We start from the raw sequence: 18500 nt of genomic DNA, 5'->3' as shown, positions 1-18500 counted from the left end.
GGCTGCCGTGGGCAGGGCTGTGCTCAGGAGGCAGAGGGGCTGCCCCTGGCCCAACAAGAGTGCAGGTGCTACGTACTCGTGATGGGTACAAACGCCGGACCAGCTCTACCCGCAGTTGCTGCAAAGCTGCTGGAGACCCTCAGCTCACTTTGAATTTGAAGGAAGTGGGGGCTTGATTTTCCTTTGTGTTGTTGAGCCTGGAAGCTCCTGATCTTGGTCTCCATTCCCTTTCAAAGCCCCATTTCTCTGCTCTGCACTTCTCTTGTGGCAATTCAGAGGCCCAGGGTGGCACTCTCTGTTGAAGCAGGATGTGGTTTTCCCTGCTGATGATCAACACCCAGGGAGTGCAGTGCCCTGGGACCAGGAGGCACCAACCAGCCTTGGGTGCTCAAGGGCAGGTGGATGTGTCCCCATGGCCAGGTAGTGCTGTTCCCTGCTCTGTGCACAGAACTCCTGGAGCATAGAGAGAGGCCATGGTCCTACTGGGCAGGAACAGGCTTGGAGTGGTCCCCAGATGATCTGAGAGTACATCAGCCATACTGGGGAAGGAGCAGGCAACCCGAGTGATCTTTGGTGGGAGAGAGGTGCCTGCAGCACACAGTAGTAGCACTGGGACAGGATCTCCAGGGAACACTGGGTGCCACATATCCATGGAGAACCTGTGCCTGGGCAGATAGGGACTTAAAAGCGGGTCAAGGCCCACAGCACAGCCCCATCACTGTGAGGACACGGAGCTGGTGGGACTGCACCATGGCCTGGGCCCTTCTCTCAGTGCTTGCCCACAGTTCAGGTGCCGCAGCCACACTGGCTGTGCCTGAACAGGGCTTCTGGACACAGGGGCCACATCTTCCATTGGAAGGTCTGTGCTCCTGGGACACTGACTGACCCCCATCTTCTGCCCTCTCTTCTCTCCCTCTCCAGGTTCCCTGGTCCAGGCAGCAGTGACTCAGCCATCCTCACCGTTAGGCATCATGGGAGACACCGTCAGGATCACCTGCTCTGGGATTAGCAGCTGGAGCTATGCTGGCTGGCATCAGCAGAAGATTCCTGGCACTGCCCCTGTCACTCTGATCTATGAGGATAACAACAGACCCTTGGGCATCCCTTCGCGATTTTCCTTGTCTGGCTCCACAGCCAAAGGAGCAGCATGGAAAGGCAGAGGCAGGTTGGGGAAGGGTGGTGTGGAGAGGTCTGTGCAGGTGTGTGGGGCTGGCCAGACTGGGCATTTGCCCTTGTGCTCCAGGGGCTTCAGGATGCAGAGACCTTCTGTGGTGCTGCTGACAAGGGGGAGAGTCACTGGTGCTGGGGCAGTGCCTGCACTGGGGGTGATGTGCCACCTCAGCCCTGGTGGGGGGCCATGGGTTTGGCTGGGGCAGCTGCAGGTGCAGAGCCCAGCGCAGAGCCCCTGCATGAAAAGAGAGTGGCTGGAAGAGCTGATCTCTGCTAAGATTGAGAGGCCTTTGCCCACACACCTCAATCCAACTGAGTGTAGTCCTGTGGCTCCTGAAGCACACCAGCTTCTAAGATACACCACTTGTGCTTGGAGCAGGACCTGTTTTTCCCAGCTGAGTGCCCAAGGGAGCAGGTGGCCTGAAGTTATCTTGCTGCAGTGATGGGCAAGAAAGAGAGGAAGCAGTAGGACAGAAGCCATCAGGAGATGTCGGGGGAGCTAGACAAGGACCACAGCACAGCCCAAACAAGGATGAGGCTATGGAGCTGGTGGGATTGCACCATGGCCTGGGCCCCTCCCCTCCTCACAGTGTTCACCTACAGCTCAGGTGCCATGGCCAAACTCACTGTGCCTGGACAGGGCTTCTACATGCAGGGCACATCCTGCTGCTCTAGGAAAGCTGTGTTCCTGGGGGGCAGATTGATCTCCTTCTTCTCCCCTCTCTTCTCTCCCTCTCCAGGTTCCCTGGTCCAGGCAGCAGTGACTCAGCAGCCACCTGAGATGTCAGCCAAGGTGGGAGACACTGTCAGGATCACCTGCTCCGGGCTTAGTAGCAGCAGCTATGCTTATGCTGGCTGGTTCCAGCAGAAGGTCCCTGGCAGTGGCCCTGTCACTGTGATCTATGCTAATGACAAGAGACCCTCGGACATCCCTACGCGATTCTCTGGATCCTTGTCCACCTGGATCCTTGGCACCACGGCCACGTTAACCATCACTGGGGTCCAAGCTGAGGACAAGGCCGTCTATTTCTGTGGTAGCTGGGACAGCAGCAGTACTGGTGGGGATGATGAAGCCAATGAGTAATGGGGAAGTGAGACACAGAAGCCAGTGTCAAGAGAAGAAGCTTTTGAGCCATTTTTCTTCATGGACAAACAAAGCAGTGAAAGTGGAGTTGAGGGTGGTTCCTGTCCCCTACCTAAGGCCACGAATGTGCATGACAAGGCACAGGAGGGGACTCTTGCCCCTGTCCCCATAATAGGAATGGCACTACCTCATCCCCAGCCCTGTTTTTTGCTTCAGGCTGCTCCCTCCTGCTGCTGCAGCTGCTGCTGCTGCTGAAGCTGCTTCTTCTGGGCCAGACTGGGCCCTGATTCCTCCATGTTTCTGTACCCATGACCAGGTCCCTTGCCCTCAGAGAGTGATGTTCTACTGCTCTGCTGCTGCCAGCTCTCCTTCCAGGGCCATGGGTCTCTAATCTTCCTCTCTGTCTTGAGGCTGTTTTTCCCAATGTGGCATCAGAACCATTGGGCACAGGAGACTGTCAAACTGCCTGGACAGGGCTGTATTTTTGGGGAGAAATAATTGATCCTTCTAGTATTACCCCTCTCCCTCTCTAGGCTCCCTGGCCTAGGCAGGATCACTGAGTCAGTCATATTCAGTGTAATTAAACATGGGTGAAACCATGAAGATCACCTGCTCTGGGAGCAGCAACAACTATGGCTGGTACCAGCAGAAGGTCCCTGGCAGTGCCCCTGTCACTGTGATCTATCTTAATGATAAGAGGCCCTCGGACATCCCTTCGCGATTCTCTGGATCCATATCCGGCTCCACAGGCACATTAACCATCACTGGGGTCCAAGCCAATGACGAGGCTGTCTATTTCTGTGGTGGCCAGGACAGTAGCTGCTCTCCTGGTCAAGGTCCAGGGCACATCCCCATCAGTGTGGGGTCATGGAACTGGTGGGAATGCAGCATAGCCTGGGCCCCTTCCCCCTCTGCAGTGCTCCCCCACAGCTCAGGTGCCATGGCCAGAGTCGTTGTGACTGGATGGCAGAGGGCCACATTCCCCTGCCCAGGCAGGCCTGTGCTCCTGGGACACTGACTGACCCTCATCTTCTCCCCTCTCTTCTCTCCCTCTCCAGGTTCCCTGGTCCAGGCAGCTCTGACTCAGCCACCCGAGATGTCAGCCAACGTGGGAGACACCGTCAGGACCTGCTCTGGAACTAGCAGCGGCTACTATGCCTGGTTCCAGCAGAAGGTCCCTGGCACTGCCCCTGTCACTGTGATCTACTGGGATGACAGCAGACCCTCGGACATCCCTTCGCGATTCTCCGGATCCAAGTCCGGCTCCACGGGCACGTTAACCATCACTGGGGTCCAAGCCGAGGACGAGGCTGTCTATTTCTGTGGTAGCTATGACAGCAGCAGTGGCAGTTACTATGGTGTGACGTAACAGTGAGTAACAGAAAGTGACAAAGACTCAAAAAACAGGGGAAAGATTTTGGCCTTCTCCTTCCTGGCAGCTCATGATGTAGCCGTGTCTCCCACAGACACTTGGTACTGATGGCCAGGTCCTTCTGTGCTGCCAAAGCTGCTTGTGTAGCCATTCAGCAATTGGCTGGGCTCTGCTTCTCAAATGTCTATGACTGTGTCCATGTCTGACTGTCGGATTCCCTGTAATCTTGTCCAGGCAGGTCTGTGTACCTGGGACACTGACTGACCTCCTCTCCTCCCCTCTGTTTTTTCCCTCTCCACGTTCCCTGGTCCAGGAAGCAGCAGTGACTCAGCCATCCTTGATGTCAGCCAATGTGGAAGACACGGTCAGAATCACCTGCTCTGGGGCTAGCTATGGCAACTGGTATGGCTGGTACCAGCAGAAGGTCCCTGGCACTGCCCCTGTCACTGTGATCTATGAGAACACCAACAGACCCTCGGGCATCACTTCGTAATTCTCCAGATCCCAGTCCAGCTCCACAGGCACATTAACCATCACTGGGGTCCAAGCCGAGGACGAGGCTGTCTATTTCTGTGGTAGCAGGGACAGCAGCAGTGGCAGTTGGTATGGTGATAAAGAGAGATGTGGAAATGAGGTACAGAGGAGTTAAAGATGGAGTTTCTCTGCCCTCTCTCTCAGGGCTGAACACCTCTCCAGGTTCCCTGGTCCAGGCAGCTCTGACTCAGCCACCCGAGATGTCAGCCAAAGTGGGAGACACCGTCAGGACCTGCTCTGGAACTAGCAGCGGCTACTATGCCTGGTTCCAGCAGAAGGTCCCTGGCACTGCCCCTGTCACTGTGATCTACTGGGATGACAGCAGACCCTCGGACATCCTTCGCGATCATTCTGCTGCCAGCCACGTCCTCTAGCTCTGCCAGGTCTCTTCGTGGGGCCCTGGCCTTGAGCTCAGGCCTTGGGATCTGTCTGAGTCAGTGGCCCCTCTGTTCCATCAGGACTTTTTGGCACAGCAGCCCTGTCCTGCAGGTCAGAGAGGGCTGTCCTGGGCCACTGACTGACACCTCTCTTCTCCCCTCTCCCTCTCCACATTCCCTGGTCCAGGCAGCATCTCTGAGTCAGCCGTCCAAGGTGTCAGCCAACATGGGAGAGGCTTTCAAGATCAGTAGCAGTGGCTATACCTGCTCCCAGCACAAGTCCCTGTCACTGCAATCTATGATAGCAGCAGGAGATCCACAGTGGTGCTGGTCCCTGCCAGTTCAGGGCTGATGCACACTCATCTCTGGTCACAGCAACTGTGCCAAAGGACCCTGTGTCTGTGTGAGAGGCTCTCCCCTGGGAGCACACGCTGCCGTGGCCACGGTGCCATGCAGAAACCCTGATGGTTGTGGCCAGGGCCGGAGCAATCTCTGGACCTGGTGGGAGCCGCGGCACGGGCGGCTGCCGTGGGCCGGGCTGTGCTCAGGAGGCAGAGGGGCTGCCCCTGGCCCAACAAGAGTGCAGGTGCTACGTACTCGTGATGGGTACAAACGCCGGACCAGCTCTACCCGCAGTTGCTGCAAAGCTGCTGGAGACCCTCAGCTCACTTTGAATTTGAAGGAAGTGGGGGCTTGATTTTCCTTTGTGTTGTTGAGCCTGGAAGCTCCTGGTCTTGGTGTGGTTCCCATTCCCTTTCAAAGCCCCATTTCTCTGCTCTGCACTTCTCTTGTGGCAATTCAGAGAGGCCCAGTTGAAGCACAATGTGTGCAGCAAGGTCATGGTCCTGCTGGGCAGGAATAGGGTCAATGTGGTCCCTGGCTGATCTGAGAGCTCAGCAGGGATGGTGAGGAAGGAGCAGGCAACCCAGACCAATCTTGCTGCCTTTTGGTGGGACAGAGGTGCCTGCAATGGAGGGAGCAGTGGGACAGGAGCTCTAGGGAACACTGGGTGCCACACATCCATGAAGGGGCTGTGCCTGGTCAGATAGGGGCTTAAAAGTGGACCAAGGCCCACTGCACAGCCCCATCACTGTGAGGACATGGAGCTGGTGAGATTGCACCTTAGCCTCGGCCCTTCTCCTCACAGTGCCCGCCCACAGCTCAGGTGCCATGGCCAGACTCGCTGTGCCTGCACTGGGCCTTTGGGCACAAGTACCCCATCCTGCTGCCCAGGCAGGCCTGTGCTCCTGGGACACCGACTGACCCCTGTCTTCTCCCCTCTCTTATCTCCCTCTCCAGGTTCCCTGGTCCAGGCAGCTCTGACTCAGCAGCCACCGGAGATTACAGCCAAGGTGGGAGAGACCGTCAGGATCACCTGCTCCGGTAGCAGCTACAGCTATAGCTGGCACCAACAGAAAGTCCCTGCCACTACCCCTGTCACTGTGATCTACTACAGTGACAAGAGACCCGCGGACATCCCTTCACGATTCTCCGGATCCAGATCCGGCTCCACGGGCACGTTAACCATCACTGGGGTCCAAGCTGAGGACGAGGCTGACTATTTCTGTGGTGGCTATGACAGCAGCAGTGGCAGCTATGGTGTGTGGTGACCATGAATAACAGAAAGTGACAGAGACTCCAAATGCAGAGGAAAGATTTTGGCCCTTCTCCCTCCTGGCAGCTCATGGTGTAGCTGTGTCCCCCACAGCCTCTTGCTACAGATGGCCATGTGCTCCTATGCTGCCAAAGCTGCTTCTGTGCAGCCGTTTGCAATGGGCTGGGCTCTGCTCCTGGAATGTGCTTATAACCATGTCTCTGTCTGTTCTGTCCAGGACTGTTGCATTCCCTGTAACCTTGTCCAGGCAGGTCTGTGCTCCTGGGATACTGACTGGCTCCACTCTTCTCCCCTCTCTTCTCTCCTCTTCCACATTCCCTGGTCCAGGCAGCACTGAGTCAGCAACCATCCTTGCTGCCAGCCAGCATGGAAGAGACTGTCAGGATCTCCTGCTCTGGGAGTAGCAGCTACTATGGCTATGGCTGGTACCAGCAAAAGGTCCCTGGCACCACCCCGGTCATCGTGATCTACAGCACTGACAAGAGACCCTCGGACATCCCTTCGCGATTCTCCGGCTCTGGGGGCACGTTAACCATCACTGGGGTCCAAGCCGAGGACGAGGCTGTCTATTTCTGTGGTGGCTGGGACAGCAGTGTTGGTCAGGATAGAAGCCCCCTGCAGGATGGTTGTTGTTGACCATGGATGCTGGGGGATGCTGTTTCTGAGGAATGACTGATGTTTGAGAACTGCAGTTTACAGGAATGGTTATGCAGATTGATAGTGCATCAGACGCCCTTGGGTTTAGGGATCCCTGGTGGGACCAACACCCTGTTCTGCCATTTGGACATTTGGCCATCACCATGTCAGATGTAACTCATCATAAATCTGGCAGTTTTTCTCAGCAGCTGAAATGTGGTATGGGAAGTATCCTTTAATGAGTGAGCTGAGTGGGTGCTGAAGAAAGGTATATTGGCAAGTTCCTGCCTTGTGAATGGAGTCTTAATTTCATGGAGGAGCCACGGCCCAGACATGTGGTGGCTTAAAAGCTAGACAAGGACCACAGCACAGCCCAAACAAGGATGAGGCTATGGAGCTGGTGGGATTGCACCATGGCCTGGGCCCCTCCCCTCCTCACAGTGTTCACCTACAGCTCAGGTGCCATGGCCAAACTCACTGTGCCTGGACAGGGCTTCTACATGCAGGGCACATCCTGCTGCTCTAGGAAAGCTGTGTTCCTGGGGGGCAGATTGATCTCCTTCTTCTCCCCTCTCTTCTCTCCCTCTCCAGGTTCCCTGGTCCAGGCAGCAGTGACTCAGCAGCCACTCGAGATGTCAGCCAAGGTGGGAGAGACTGTCAGGATCACCTGCTCTGGGGGTAGCAGCAACTATTATGGCTGGTTCCAGCAGAAGGTCCCTGGCAGTGGCCCTGTCACTGTGATCTATCGGGATACCAATAGACCCTCGGACATCCCTTCACAATTTTCCGGTTCTGCCTCCGGCTCCACGGCCACGTTAACCATCACTGGGGTCCAAGCCGAGGACGAGGCTGTCTATTTCTGTGGTGGCCAGGACAGCAGCAGCTATGCTGGTGAAGTTACAAAGACAGAGGAAATAAAAGCATAGATTTTCAGTCCTCCTCGTGGCCAAGCAGAGTTGTGGATATGGGGCTGGGGCAGGTATATGTCTCCTCTGCATGACCATCGCTATGAATACCATTTTTTATTGAACGGGAGGCTGGGGACCATTGTTCTCATCTCTACACAACTCATGTTATAGCTGTGTTCCACACCTCACTGCATCTTGCTAGTGATAACCATGTCCACCTTCATCTGCCAGAGCTGGCTGACTCTCTGTTCAGATGCCTTGGCCTGGGCTTTATTTCTTAAATATGCTGCTGACTGTGTCTGGGTTCATTCTTCTCTGACTGTGGCATTCCCGGTAAACCTCCTCCCCAGGAAGATCTGTTCTCCTTGGGCACTGACTGACCTCCTCTCCTCCCCTTTCTCCTCTCCCTCTCCCAGTCCAGGCAGCAGCAGTGACTCAGCCATCCACCGTGTCAGCCAAGGTGGGAGAGACCGTCAGGATCACCTGCTCTGGAGCTAGCAGCAGCTGGTATGGCTGGTACCAGCAGAAGGTCCCTGGCACTGCCCCTGTCACTGTGATCTACGATAATACCAACAGACCCTCGGGCATCCCTTCGCGATTCTCCGGATCCCAGTCCGGCTCCACAGGCACGTTAACCATCACTGGGGTCCAAGCCGAGGACGAGGCTGACTATTTCTGTGGTAGCTATGACAGCAGTGTTGCCCAGGCTTTTGGTAATGGTGGGGTAATTTTTTCACTTCTCTTGATTGCTGAACTTTTCCCTGTGTGGGGAAGAGTTCTGAACATTGGCAGTTCCTATCCTTGGTGCCTGCAGCTATTTTGGCTCTTGTTTCACCAGGTCTTGTCTTCAATTCTGTCCTCATGCCACATCTCATCTGGTGGCCATAGTGTGTTGAAGATGTCCCCATTACTTTGTCATGCATTATAACCACACAGAGCTTCTCACTGCCTAGGGACCCCCTGCTTTGCAGTACCTGACTGCTGGCCTGGACGTGGTTCCCCTTGGTCCATTGTCAGGGCTGTCTCCAACTGCCCCAGACACTGGGTGTCCACAGCAGGCCATGTCCCCAAGCTGTCTGGCCTCAGTGCCTGGGATGAGGAGTGCCCTGAGGGGCAATGGGCAGGGAGAGGTTTCAGGCTCTGGCTACAGCAATCCCTCAGGAGTGCCAAAGGTGGGCATCACACCTAGGGTGTCCCACATGTGTGCCTGAAGGCAGAATTCTCAAATTACTGTTCCCTTGCCTGGGGAGGGCTGTGCTCCTGTGGCACTCACTAACTGCCTCTTCTCCTCTCTCTCTTCTCCCTCTCCAGGTTCCCTGGTCCAAGCAGCAGCAGTGACTCAGCCATCCTCGGTATCAGCCAAGGTGGGAGACACTGTCAGGATCACCTACTCTGGGGGTGAGACCCACCATAGCTGGTACCAGCAGAAGGTCCCTGGCACTGCCCCTGTCACTGTGATCTACTGGAATGACCATAGACCTTCGGGCATCCCTTCGCGATTCTCCGGCTTTGGGGGCACGTTAACCATCACTGGGGTCCAAGCCGAGGACGAGGCTGTCTATTTCTGTGGTAACTGGGACAGCAGCAGTGGTGGCTATGGTGTATAGTGGCAACAGGAAGTGAGAATTCCAAGGATTTCCAAACTCCAAAATGAAAGAATATATTTCAGCCCTCCTCCCTCTTGGCTGGCTGTGGGGTAGGTTCCTCTGCCCTCTGTACAGCAATGGGTACAAATGCCCTTCTTTTGCTGTCCCACAGAACTGGAGGTTCTCTTGTTCTCCACCATGTCTGAAGGTCATTGTCCTCATTCCTACAAAGATCAGTGCGGCTTTGTCCCCCAACCCATCACATCTTGTTACTGATGACCATGTCCTCCTTCTGCTGCCTCTGTGCTGGTGTGCCTGGGGCTGTGTCACTCTGATCTATGGCAGCAACAACAGACCCTCGGGCATCCCTTTGCAATTCTCTGGATCCTGGTCCAGCTCCACAGCCACGTTAACCACCACTGGGGTCCAAGTCGAGCATGAGGCTGACTATTTCTATGGTAGCTGGGACAGCAGTGGTACTGGGGATGAGTAATGGGGAAGTGAGACACAGAAGCCAGTGTCAAGAGAAGAAGCTTTTGAGCCATTTTTTTCTCACAGCCAAACAAAGCTGTGAAAGGGGAGTTGAGGCTGGTTCCTGTCCCCTGCCTAAGGCCACGAATGTGCATGACAAGGCACAGGAGGGGACTCTTGCCCCTGTCCCCATAATAGGAATGGCACTACCTCATCCCCAGCCCTGTTGCCTTTTGCTTCAGGCTGCTCCCTCCTCCTGCTGCAGCTGCTGCTGCTGAAGCTGCCTCTGCTGCATTGCCCTGGGCCAGGCTGGGCCCTCATTCCTCCATCTTTCTGTACCCATGACCAGGTCCCTTGCCCTCAGAGGGTGATGTTCTACTGCTCTGCTGCTGCCAGCTCTCCTTCCAGGGCCATGGATCTCTAATCTTCCTCTCTGTCTTGAGGCTGTGTGTCCCACTGTGGCATGAGGATCATGGGCACAGGAGGCCTATCTTACTGCCTGGGCAAGGATGTGCTCCCAGGGCAATGGCTCACACCATCTTATTGCCTTTCACCTCTCCCTCTCCAGGCTTCCTGGTCCAGTCAGTCATCCTCGGTGCCATCCAACCTGGGACAAACTGTCTGGGCTATATGCTCTGGGAGCAACAGTGGCTATGGCTGGTACCAGCAGAAGGTCCCTGGCAGTGCCCCTGTCACTGTGATCTACTGGGATGACCTAAAGACCCTCAGATATTCCTTCACAATTCTCTGGTTTTGTGTCTGGCTCCAGAGGGTCACTGGTGTTCAAGCTGAGGGCAAGGCCGACTACTACTGTGGTAGCTTTGACAGCAGCAGTGCTGATCTCATGGTGACAACTGTCCCACAGGCAAGCAAGATCTTGAGTGTCAAAAAGCCTGGTTTTGGTGCCTCATTCCACTCCACCAGGCATGACCACCTTCCAGCTTTGGGACGTTTCTATTCCCTTCCCTGTGTGTTCCAGGTCTCAGGGCTGTGACTCTGAGCATGATGTGGCACTGGAGCTGGTTTCCCAGAAAACTTGTGGATGACCCACCCCTGGAAGTGTTCAACGCAAGGCTGGATGAGGCTTTGAGCAATCTGGTCTAGTGAAAGGTGTCCCTGCCCAAGGCAGGAGTGTTGATGGTATTTAATGTCCCTTCCAACTCAAACCATTCCATGATTCTACGACTGTGTTCCCAGTGGCTGGGCCCTGGTGCTGCAGAAGCCCTGACCTGGGCTCATTTTTGCTGCCCAATAGCCATGTGAGGGGCAGAGGAGCCTGGGACAATGTTAGGAGCTGCAGACAGTGGAGCTGCCCAAAAACACCTTTGCCACATACCTGCCCCACAGTCTGAGTCCTGCCCAGGGCCTGGCAGCATTGCAGCTGCCCTGGCAGCTCAGGACTGGGCGTGTTGGCACTTGCCACCCCTGGGTGCTCTGGCTGGGCATGGAGAGCTTCTGCCTCAGCCCTGGTTCTCACATGGCTCTGGCTTAGCTGTCCCCAGTGTCCATGTCTCTGCAGCAAAACACCTTGATCTGCTGCAGGAGCAGCAACAATGCTTATGGCTGGTACCAGCAGAAGGTCCCTGGCACTGCCCCTGTCACTGTGATCTATGCTGGTAACAGCAGACCCTCGGACATCCCTTCGCGATTCTCCGCATCCACATCTGGCTCCTCGAACACGTTAACCATCACTGGGGTCCAAGCTGAGGACGAGGCTGTCTATTTCTGTGGTGGTGAGGACAGCAGCAGCAGTGCTTAGACAGTGGCATGCAGCAATTGGGGAAGTGATGCAAGAACCTCTTGCTATTGCAGATATCAGTCAGGAGTCTCTGCTGTGCCTGCTTGATGGAGGGTCAGGCTCTCATCATGGCCCTGCCCTTGCTGCCCTGCACTGAATGTGGCTGTGCCTGGTGCCTCAGCCTGGCACTCCCTTAAAGCCCTAGGTCCCCACCCGTTCCCTGGCACTTTGGGAGGGGATATGTAGCACTTGGAAACACACTCACCTCCATGGCCACATTACCCATGGCTGGGTCCAAGCAGAGGAGGAGGAGAAGTGGGAGGAGGCTCTCACTCTTCTGGCTGGGACGCCAGTGGTGATCAGGGCCATGGTAACTCCCAGCACAGGAAAAGGGAGATACAGGCCCACTGTTGTCCTAGTGAGACACCCTTGGGTGCTGCCTGCAGCTGCCCAGGCACAACATGGAGCAGCATCTATACCTGTGTGGCAGTTCTTGCTATGGGACACACGCTGTGCACCAGCAGGTCCTCTCCATCCTGCTCACAGGGAGACAGCCCTGCAGCCCTGCCGTGCCCGTGCCAGCCAGGCTCCTGGTGCCCTGGGCACCCACCCAGGGGTCAGCATAGTTGGGGACAGGGAGGATCCTGGGGGAGAGGGAATTTCCTGTGATGCAGCCACTCTTTGTCTGGGTTGAGCCTGCCAGAGACAGCCATGATCCCTATGCCTTGAGTTGGAGCAGGACTGACCAGGAGCTGCCTCAGCTCTGGCTGCTGAGCACCAGCACACTGGGCTCATGATCAGATAATGGGAAGGCATTGCTGAACCCTGGGGCTCAGTGCTGGCCCAATCCCATTGTTCTGGGGTGTGAATGCCTGGGAAGAGCAAAGGTCTTGGTCTTGAGTGGTGGATCTCAGCTGTCAGAAGAAGGGCTAGGGCACAAAAGCAGGAGATCAAGGGGGTATTTTACAGGCCTGGAACACCCGTGGGAGGGAAAAAGGCCAAAAATGAGTTGGGGAATGGTAGAGCTTGGCATTGCTCCGGTCCCATCACTGGGAGCTGCAGATACTTCTGTTTGCCCTTGCCACAGTGCCCAGCTCTCCCTTCTTAGGCACTGCAGCCACTCAGCCTGGTGTGGGGACAGGAGGGTCAATGCTGGTGGGTTTCAGGGTCAGAGCTGGGGGGTGTCTCCACTTTGTGTCTGGGGACAAGCCCTGCTACATCTGGGGTGATGGGGCAGGGAGGGATGTGCAGAGAGAGGCGCGGGCAGGATTCGGCCGTGACCGCAGGGTCGGATTTGCATGGAGGGGACGTGTCCTGGGCGGGCGGGGGCTTAAAAGGGAGTCAGGGTCCACGGCACAGCCCCATCATTCTGGGGACGCTGAGCCGGTGGGACTGAACCATGGCCTGGGCCCCTCTTCTCTTCGTGGTGCTCGCCCACAGCACAGGTGCCATGGCCAGACTCGCTGGCTGTGCCTGCGCTGGGCCTTTGGGCACAGGGACCCCATCCTGCTGCCCCGGCAGGCCTGTGCTCCTGGGACAATGACTGACCCCCGTCTTCTCCCCTCTCTTCTCTCCCTCTCCAGGTTCCCTGGTCCAGGCAGCGCTGACTCAGCCATCCGAGATATCGGCCAAGGTGGGAGAGACCGTCAGGATCACCTGCTCTGGTAGCAGCTACAGCTATGGCTGGGACCAGCAGAAGGTCCCTGGCACTGCCCCTGTCACTGTGATCTACTGGAATGACAAGAGGCCCTCGGACATCCCTTCGCGATTCTCCGGATCCAAGTCCGGCTCCACGGCCACGTTAACCATCACTGGGGTCCAAGCCGAGGACGAGGCTGACTATTACTGTGGTAGCTATGACAGCAGCAGTACTGCTGCACCGTGACACAGAGCAATGGGGAAGTGGTACAAAAACCTCAGCTTACCCTTGGAGCCCCAAGACTGTGCCTATCCTCTGTCATTTGAGGAAGTTATGACCTCCCAGCAATGCTGTCATGGCCCAGGGTGTCCCATGTATGTGACTGCAGGCAGATTTGTCCTGTCACTGTTCCCTTGATCAGAGAGGGCCATGCTCCAAGTCACTGGCTGACCCTCATCTTCTTTTCTCCCTCCTCTCCCTCTCCATGTTCCCTGGTCCAGGCAGTGTTCTGTCACCTCTACTCGGTGTCAGCATTGTGGGACAAACCCATTCAAAGTCATCTGCTCCAGGAATGGCAGCAGCTGTGACTGGTACCAGCCTAAGTTTCCTGGCTGTGCCCCTGTCATTGGGATCTGCTGCAATGACTTGGGACCACCAGACATCCTACTGGGATTCTCCAGATGCCAGCCCGGCTCCATGAGCACAGTAACCATCTCTGGGGTCCAAGCCCAGGACAAGGCTGTCTGTTAATGTGGTAGCTACCAAAATGGCAGTGATGATGTTACCATGGTTGTTTCTGTATGTGGATATGAGGATAATGAGAATGGATAGAGCGAATGATCCTAGGTAGGCTTTGATTAGGCCGGAATGGAGGGCAGTGGCAGTTTTGGTTGTTATTAGTTGCAGGTGGACTAGTCCTTCTGGGCCTAGTATTTTGTATCAGGAGAGGTCAATTAGGTGGGAGGCAATGTTTTGTCCTCCATTGAGGAAGCTGGTTATGCTTAGGCAGTGGGTTAAAGGATTAAAGTATCCTAGGGATGTGGAGAAGTTTGAGAGAGGAGTTTGTTTTGTGAGGATGAGTGTTTGAGTTATCTTTCAGATTTCTAGTGCTAAAGCGATGCCCAGGGCTGTTACGATTAGGGCAGTTATTTTGATAGATAGTGGCGTGGTTATTGGAGGGGTTTTTGTGGGAGTAATGAATGAGGTGATGAAGAATCCTGCCAGGATACTTCCTAGTGCGAGTCGAGTGATGGGGGAAGTTACTGCGGGGTTGTTTTCATTTATTGGGGTTAAGGGTGGAATTCAAACGAAGCCGGTTTGTACTAATACAGTCATACAGATCGTGTACACTGAGGTGAATGATGTGGCTAGGAGGGTTAGGAGCAGGGCTCAGGTATTTAGATAGGATCTGTTTAGGCTTTCGATGTTTTGGTCTTTTGGAGCAATGGAGATGGGATTTGGAGAAATGGAGCAATGGGGATGGGATACAAAGTCTTCCTGCCATGGCAGGAGCCTGTTAGGAGCCTGTGCTGTCCCTGTTTGGTGGGGCAGGTCCCTGGCACAACCCTGCCTTTTTTCTGCCCTGTGGTGGGTGTGCCTGTTTCCAGTGACACAGCTCCATCCCTACTGCCCTCTCCTTGTCATTGGTGGATGAGAGCAGATAGGATAGAACTGAACAGACCATTTCAGATGGAACAGGCCTTCAATGATCACACAGTCCAACTGCATGGCCACTTCAGGGATGACAAAAATGTAGGGCATTGTCCAAGTGCCTGTATAACACTTGCAGGCCTGGGATATCATCCAGTTGTCTAGGAAACCTGTCCAATATTTGCCCACACTCTCAATAAAGAAATGCTGGGATAATCTCCTGTGCCTGCTGTGCTCCAGAGCCAAGATTCTTCTGATCTCCCTGGTTAGTGCCCAGGGCCCTGCTGATGCCTCCCAGCCCTGCTGTGCCAGGAGCCTCTGGACCATCACCACCTCTGGAAACAAAGGAGTTAAAGATGGAGTTTCTCTGCCCTCTCTCTCAGGGTTGAGCAAGGCTGTGGGCTTGATGCAGCTTCATATTCCCCCTCCATGACCACTGGCTCTGAATGGCCTCCTGCTTGCCTCCTGCTGTGCATGAGGAGAGCTGGGGCTCTGCAGTGCCTGGCATTGTCCTCAGCCCCACCACTCATTCTGCTGCCAGCCACGTCCTCTAGCTCTGCCAGGTCTCTTCGTGGGGCCCTGGCCTTGAGCTCAGGCCTTGGGATCTGTCTGAGGCAGTGGCCCCTCTGTTCCATCAGGACTTTTTGGCACAGCAGCCCTGTCCTGCAGGTCAGAGAGGGCTGTCCTGGGGCACAGACTGACACCCCTCATCTCCCCTCTCCCTCTCTACATGCCCTGGTCCAGGCAGCATCTCTGAGTCAGCTGTCCAAGGTGTCAGGCAGCCTAGGAGAGACTTTCGTGATCTCCTGCTCTGGTGGCAATGCCAACAGCTACTTCAGCAGCACCGTGCTGCATCCAGCACAGCCTCTGTCCTCCTCCATGCCTCTGTGCAAGGAGAGCAGGACTGAAGAGATGAACCTTGTCCCCCTCTTGTCCTCCTACAAAATGAAACCAAAACCCCATTGAAGCCTGAGAAATGCTCAGAAAATGATCACCCACAATAGAGGGCAGTGGCTTCAGCTAAATGCTTTGCATATACAATTTCAATGATGTTTTTTCCTTTTTTGGATAGTTTCAGACTTTGCACAAAAGGATAAACCTTCCCACAGGCAAAGCAAACCTCTGAAAGAGAAAGTGTCTCAAACCACAAAATCTTCAAAGTGTTACCTGTTCTACAGTGAACTATTTATAGAGTTCCTGTGTCTCAGGAAGTTCACTGACTCTGCCTCTTTCTATAACCACTTGCACAAGCCACATCATTTGAAAATCTGTGGGTTCAATTTACATTGATGCTGTTGGCATTCAATGGTCCAAGCTGAGCACTGAATCTGCCAATCTGTGGGATTAGCACCACACTGCGAAAACACTTTTCAAAGAAGCAGCCAAGCCTTTACAGGGAAATTTGAAGTTAATTGGTTTTACCTGAAACTCATTTTGTCTCACCCCTTCCTTGGCTATCTCAGCTTTATGTAGGCGTCTCTACCTCTTGCCTTTTCTTATTTTTAGGGTAAATATTAATAAAAATAAGTTGCCTGCAGAGACCTTCAGCTATTATCTCCATTGCTGGTGGTGGAAACTGCCCTGAAAGAGCCCAGCCAGGACCAAAACTCCACAGGTACAACTGTGCCCACACCTTCATCCTGCTGTGTCCGTCGAGGTGTCTCCATCCCATCACCTTCATTCCACTGCACCCATTGGGATATTTCCAGACCATTCTCTCCACCCTCCCACATCTGTGGGGTCCAGGACTGCTCAGCCATGAGGCAGGAGGTTTTTGTGTGGCCCTGTGTCACTGTGTGGTATATTCGGGGCCGGGACGAGTTTGACCGTCGAAGGTGAGTCGCCAACTTCCCCTCGGTCTTCCCTCTCCCACCACGGAATTTTGACATTCTGTCGATTTTGGGCGATTTGGGGTTTTTTCTCGGACTTGGCGCCGGGCTGGGGTCTGCCGCCCGTTTGGGGCTGGGCACTAAGCCCGGCCTTGGGGGCTCTGTCTCGTCCCCGAGGACTCTGACGACTCTGTGTGTGCCACGGAGATTTGGGGCGTATTTTCTTAGTCAAAAAGTCTTAAAATTTGTCCAGGAAATGTGTCTGAGGTCTCAGGGGGAAGGAAACTCAAGTTTAGGTCCCTAAAAGATGTGATTTTTGTCTTTGTCAAAGAAAATTGCCAGTCTAAAGTCTAAGTCCTCAACTCTTAGTCCTGAGGACTAAGTCTATCACCCCTGGTGAGGGGCAGGGGCTGTTCTGCGGGGTCCAGGGGTGCAGGTGCTGTGAAAGGACAGCCTGTCCTCGTCTGTGAGCAGCCCACAGTCATCCTGACTTTGTGTTAAAATGTCCCTGGAATCTTAGACAAAAGATTCCAGGAGTATCTTAAAGAGCCCATTTTCCAGGTAAGACATGTCAAAAATGGAGATTACCTGTCTGAAATGCTGCTGGAAATGTCGTTTGTCTGTCTTTGTCTGTAATTTTTAAAAGAATTTGGTGAAAAATCCCAATTTGAACCAAATTACACAGGGCTAAGACCAAGAAAAATGTTCTTTGGGCATTTTTTAATCAAAAATAATTTAATGGAATCATCCTGGTTTTTAAATGGAGATAGAGATAGAAATAGAAACACTACACTTTGGAGGAGGCAGCAGAACCACACCAAGAAGACCAAACATCTTTTTTCCATCTTCCTCTGTGTGATTTTTAGTGGTAGTTTTCAGAGACAAGAAAATGTCTGAAAGCAGAACTGGGCAGAAGACAGGATGGTTTGTCTGTGAAATTTTGGGGTTTTAAAAAAAATGCCTTGTAAAGGAAAGAAATGACTTTATGACAAAGAAATTAAGATTAAATTTTATATTATATATATTTTTTATATATTATATATAAATATATAAATATATATAAAGTAAGACTTTATATATATATATATATATATGAGATACAGAGATGTATAAATATCCATGTTAAATGCATTTTACAGAATTATACATCTATTCATATGATATGGATGACCTATGTATGTATATTGTACACTGTATGTATATTATGCATATTATCTGTATATATCTATCATATGTAATACATATATGCACATATATGTGCATATAGTGTATATAAAACATATATACAAGCATATATGAGATGTATGTGTATTGCACACACATATATGCATATATATTATATATATATATATATATATATACCCCAAATGTAAATACATTACAGCTAGGAGTGCTAAGCTCTGGCTGTGGGGAAAGTGGGGAGTTTCTGGGTTGTGCCAGCAGGGCAGGCAGGGGCTGTGGTGGGTGCCAGGGCCCCCTCTGACCCCGTACCACTCTCGTCCCTCGCAGGCCAGCCCCAGGTCGCTCCCACCGTGCACCTCTTCGCGCCATCCTCCGAGGAGATGGAGTCACAGGGCAAAGCCACCCTGGTGTGCCTGATGGAGAACTTCTACCCACGCAGTGTGACGGTGGAATGGGTGGGTGACGGCAACACCATCTCCACTGGCGTGGAGACCAGCCAGCCCCAGAGGCAGAGCAACAACCAGTACATGGCCAGCAGTTACCTGTCGCTGGAGGCCACCAAGTGGCAGAGTTACAATTCTGTCTCGTGCAAGGTCAGGCACGTGGCTGGAAACGTGGAGAAGACCGTGAACAGATCCGAGTGCTACTAACCCACCCTGCTGGCTCCCTCCTTCCTCCCCACTTCTGGGAACAGCGGCTCCCCCCGCCG

At 53.9% G+C, this 18500-nt stretch overlaps 1 protein-coding gene and 3 gene segments (V, D, J or C); all 4 read left to right on the top strand.

Annotated features, from left to right (window-relative positions):
- Positions 1–1732: 1732 nt before the first annotated feature.
- On the top strand, positions 1733–2254 carry LOC102042128. The segment is given in 2 exon segments: positions 1733–1778; positions 1911–2254. Coding segments are annotated over 2 exon segments (390 nt in total).
- A 586-nt stretch (positions 2255–2840) lies between these two features.
- LOC115947914 lies at positions 2841–3623 on the top strand. The segment is given in 2 exon segments: positions 2841–3069; positions 3313–3623. Coding segments are annotated over 2 exon segments (540 nt in total).
- A 1516-nt stretch (positions 3624–5139) lies between these two features.
- On the top strand, positions 5140–6147 carry LOC106631822. The segment is given in 3 exon segments: positions 5140–5143; positions 5664–5702; positions 5837–6147. Coding segments are annotated over 3 exon segments (354 nt in total).
- A 6722-nt stretch (positions 6148–12869) lies between these two features.
- Positions 12870–18441, top strand: LOC102041796 (immunoglobulin lambda-1 light chain-like). Its single transcript, XM_031057471.1, has 4 exons — positions 12870–12936; positions 13075–13359; positions 16574–16615; positions 18119–18441. Exons 1-4 carry the CDS (start codon positions 12891–12893, stop codon positions 18439–18441), a joined length of 696 nt encoding a protein of 231 aa, XP_030913331.1. The 5' UTR covers positions 12870–12890.
- Positions 18442–18500: the final 59 nt, after the last annotated feature.

The sequence above is a fragment of the Geospiza fortis genome, unplaced genomic scaffold (genome assembly GCF_000277835.1).
Source record: "Geospiza fortis unplaced genomic scaffold, GeoFor_1.0 scaffold408, whole genome shotgun sequence".
In the NCBI taxonomy this organism is placed as follows: Eukaryota; Metazoa; Chordata; class Aves; order Passeriformes; family Thraupidae; genus Geospiza; species Geospiza fortis.
The sequence above is the reverse complement of the archived record's forward strand: the minus strand, read 5'-3'. Positions and strand labels throughout refer to the sequence as shown.

Excerpts from the sequence above, each read along its gene's own strand:
- LOC102041796 (XM_031057471.1), top strand. The coding sequence starts at position 12,891 with ATGGCCTGGGCCCCTCTTCTCTTCGTGGTGCTCGCCCACAGCACAG. Across the intron at positions 13,360-16,573 it reads TGGTAGCTATGACAGCAGCA|TGTGTGGTATATTCGGGGCC; the intron begins GTACTGCTGCAC and ends GCCCTGTGTCAC. Across the intron at positions 16,616-18,118 it reads GACGAGTTTGACCGTCGAAG|GCCAGCCCCAGGTCGCTCCC; the intron begins GTGAGTCGCCAA and ends CGTCCCTCGCAG.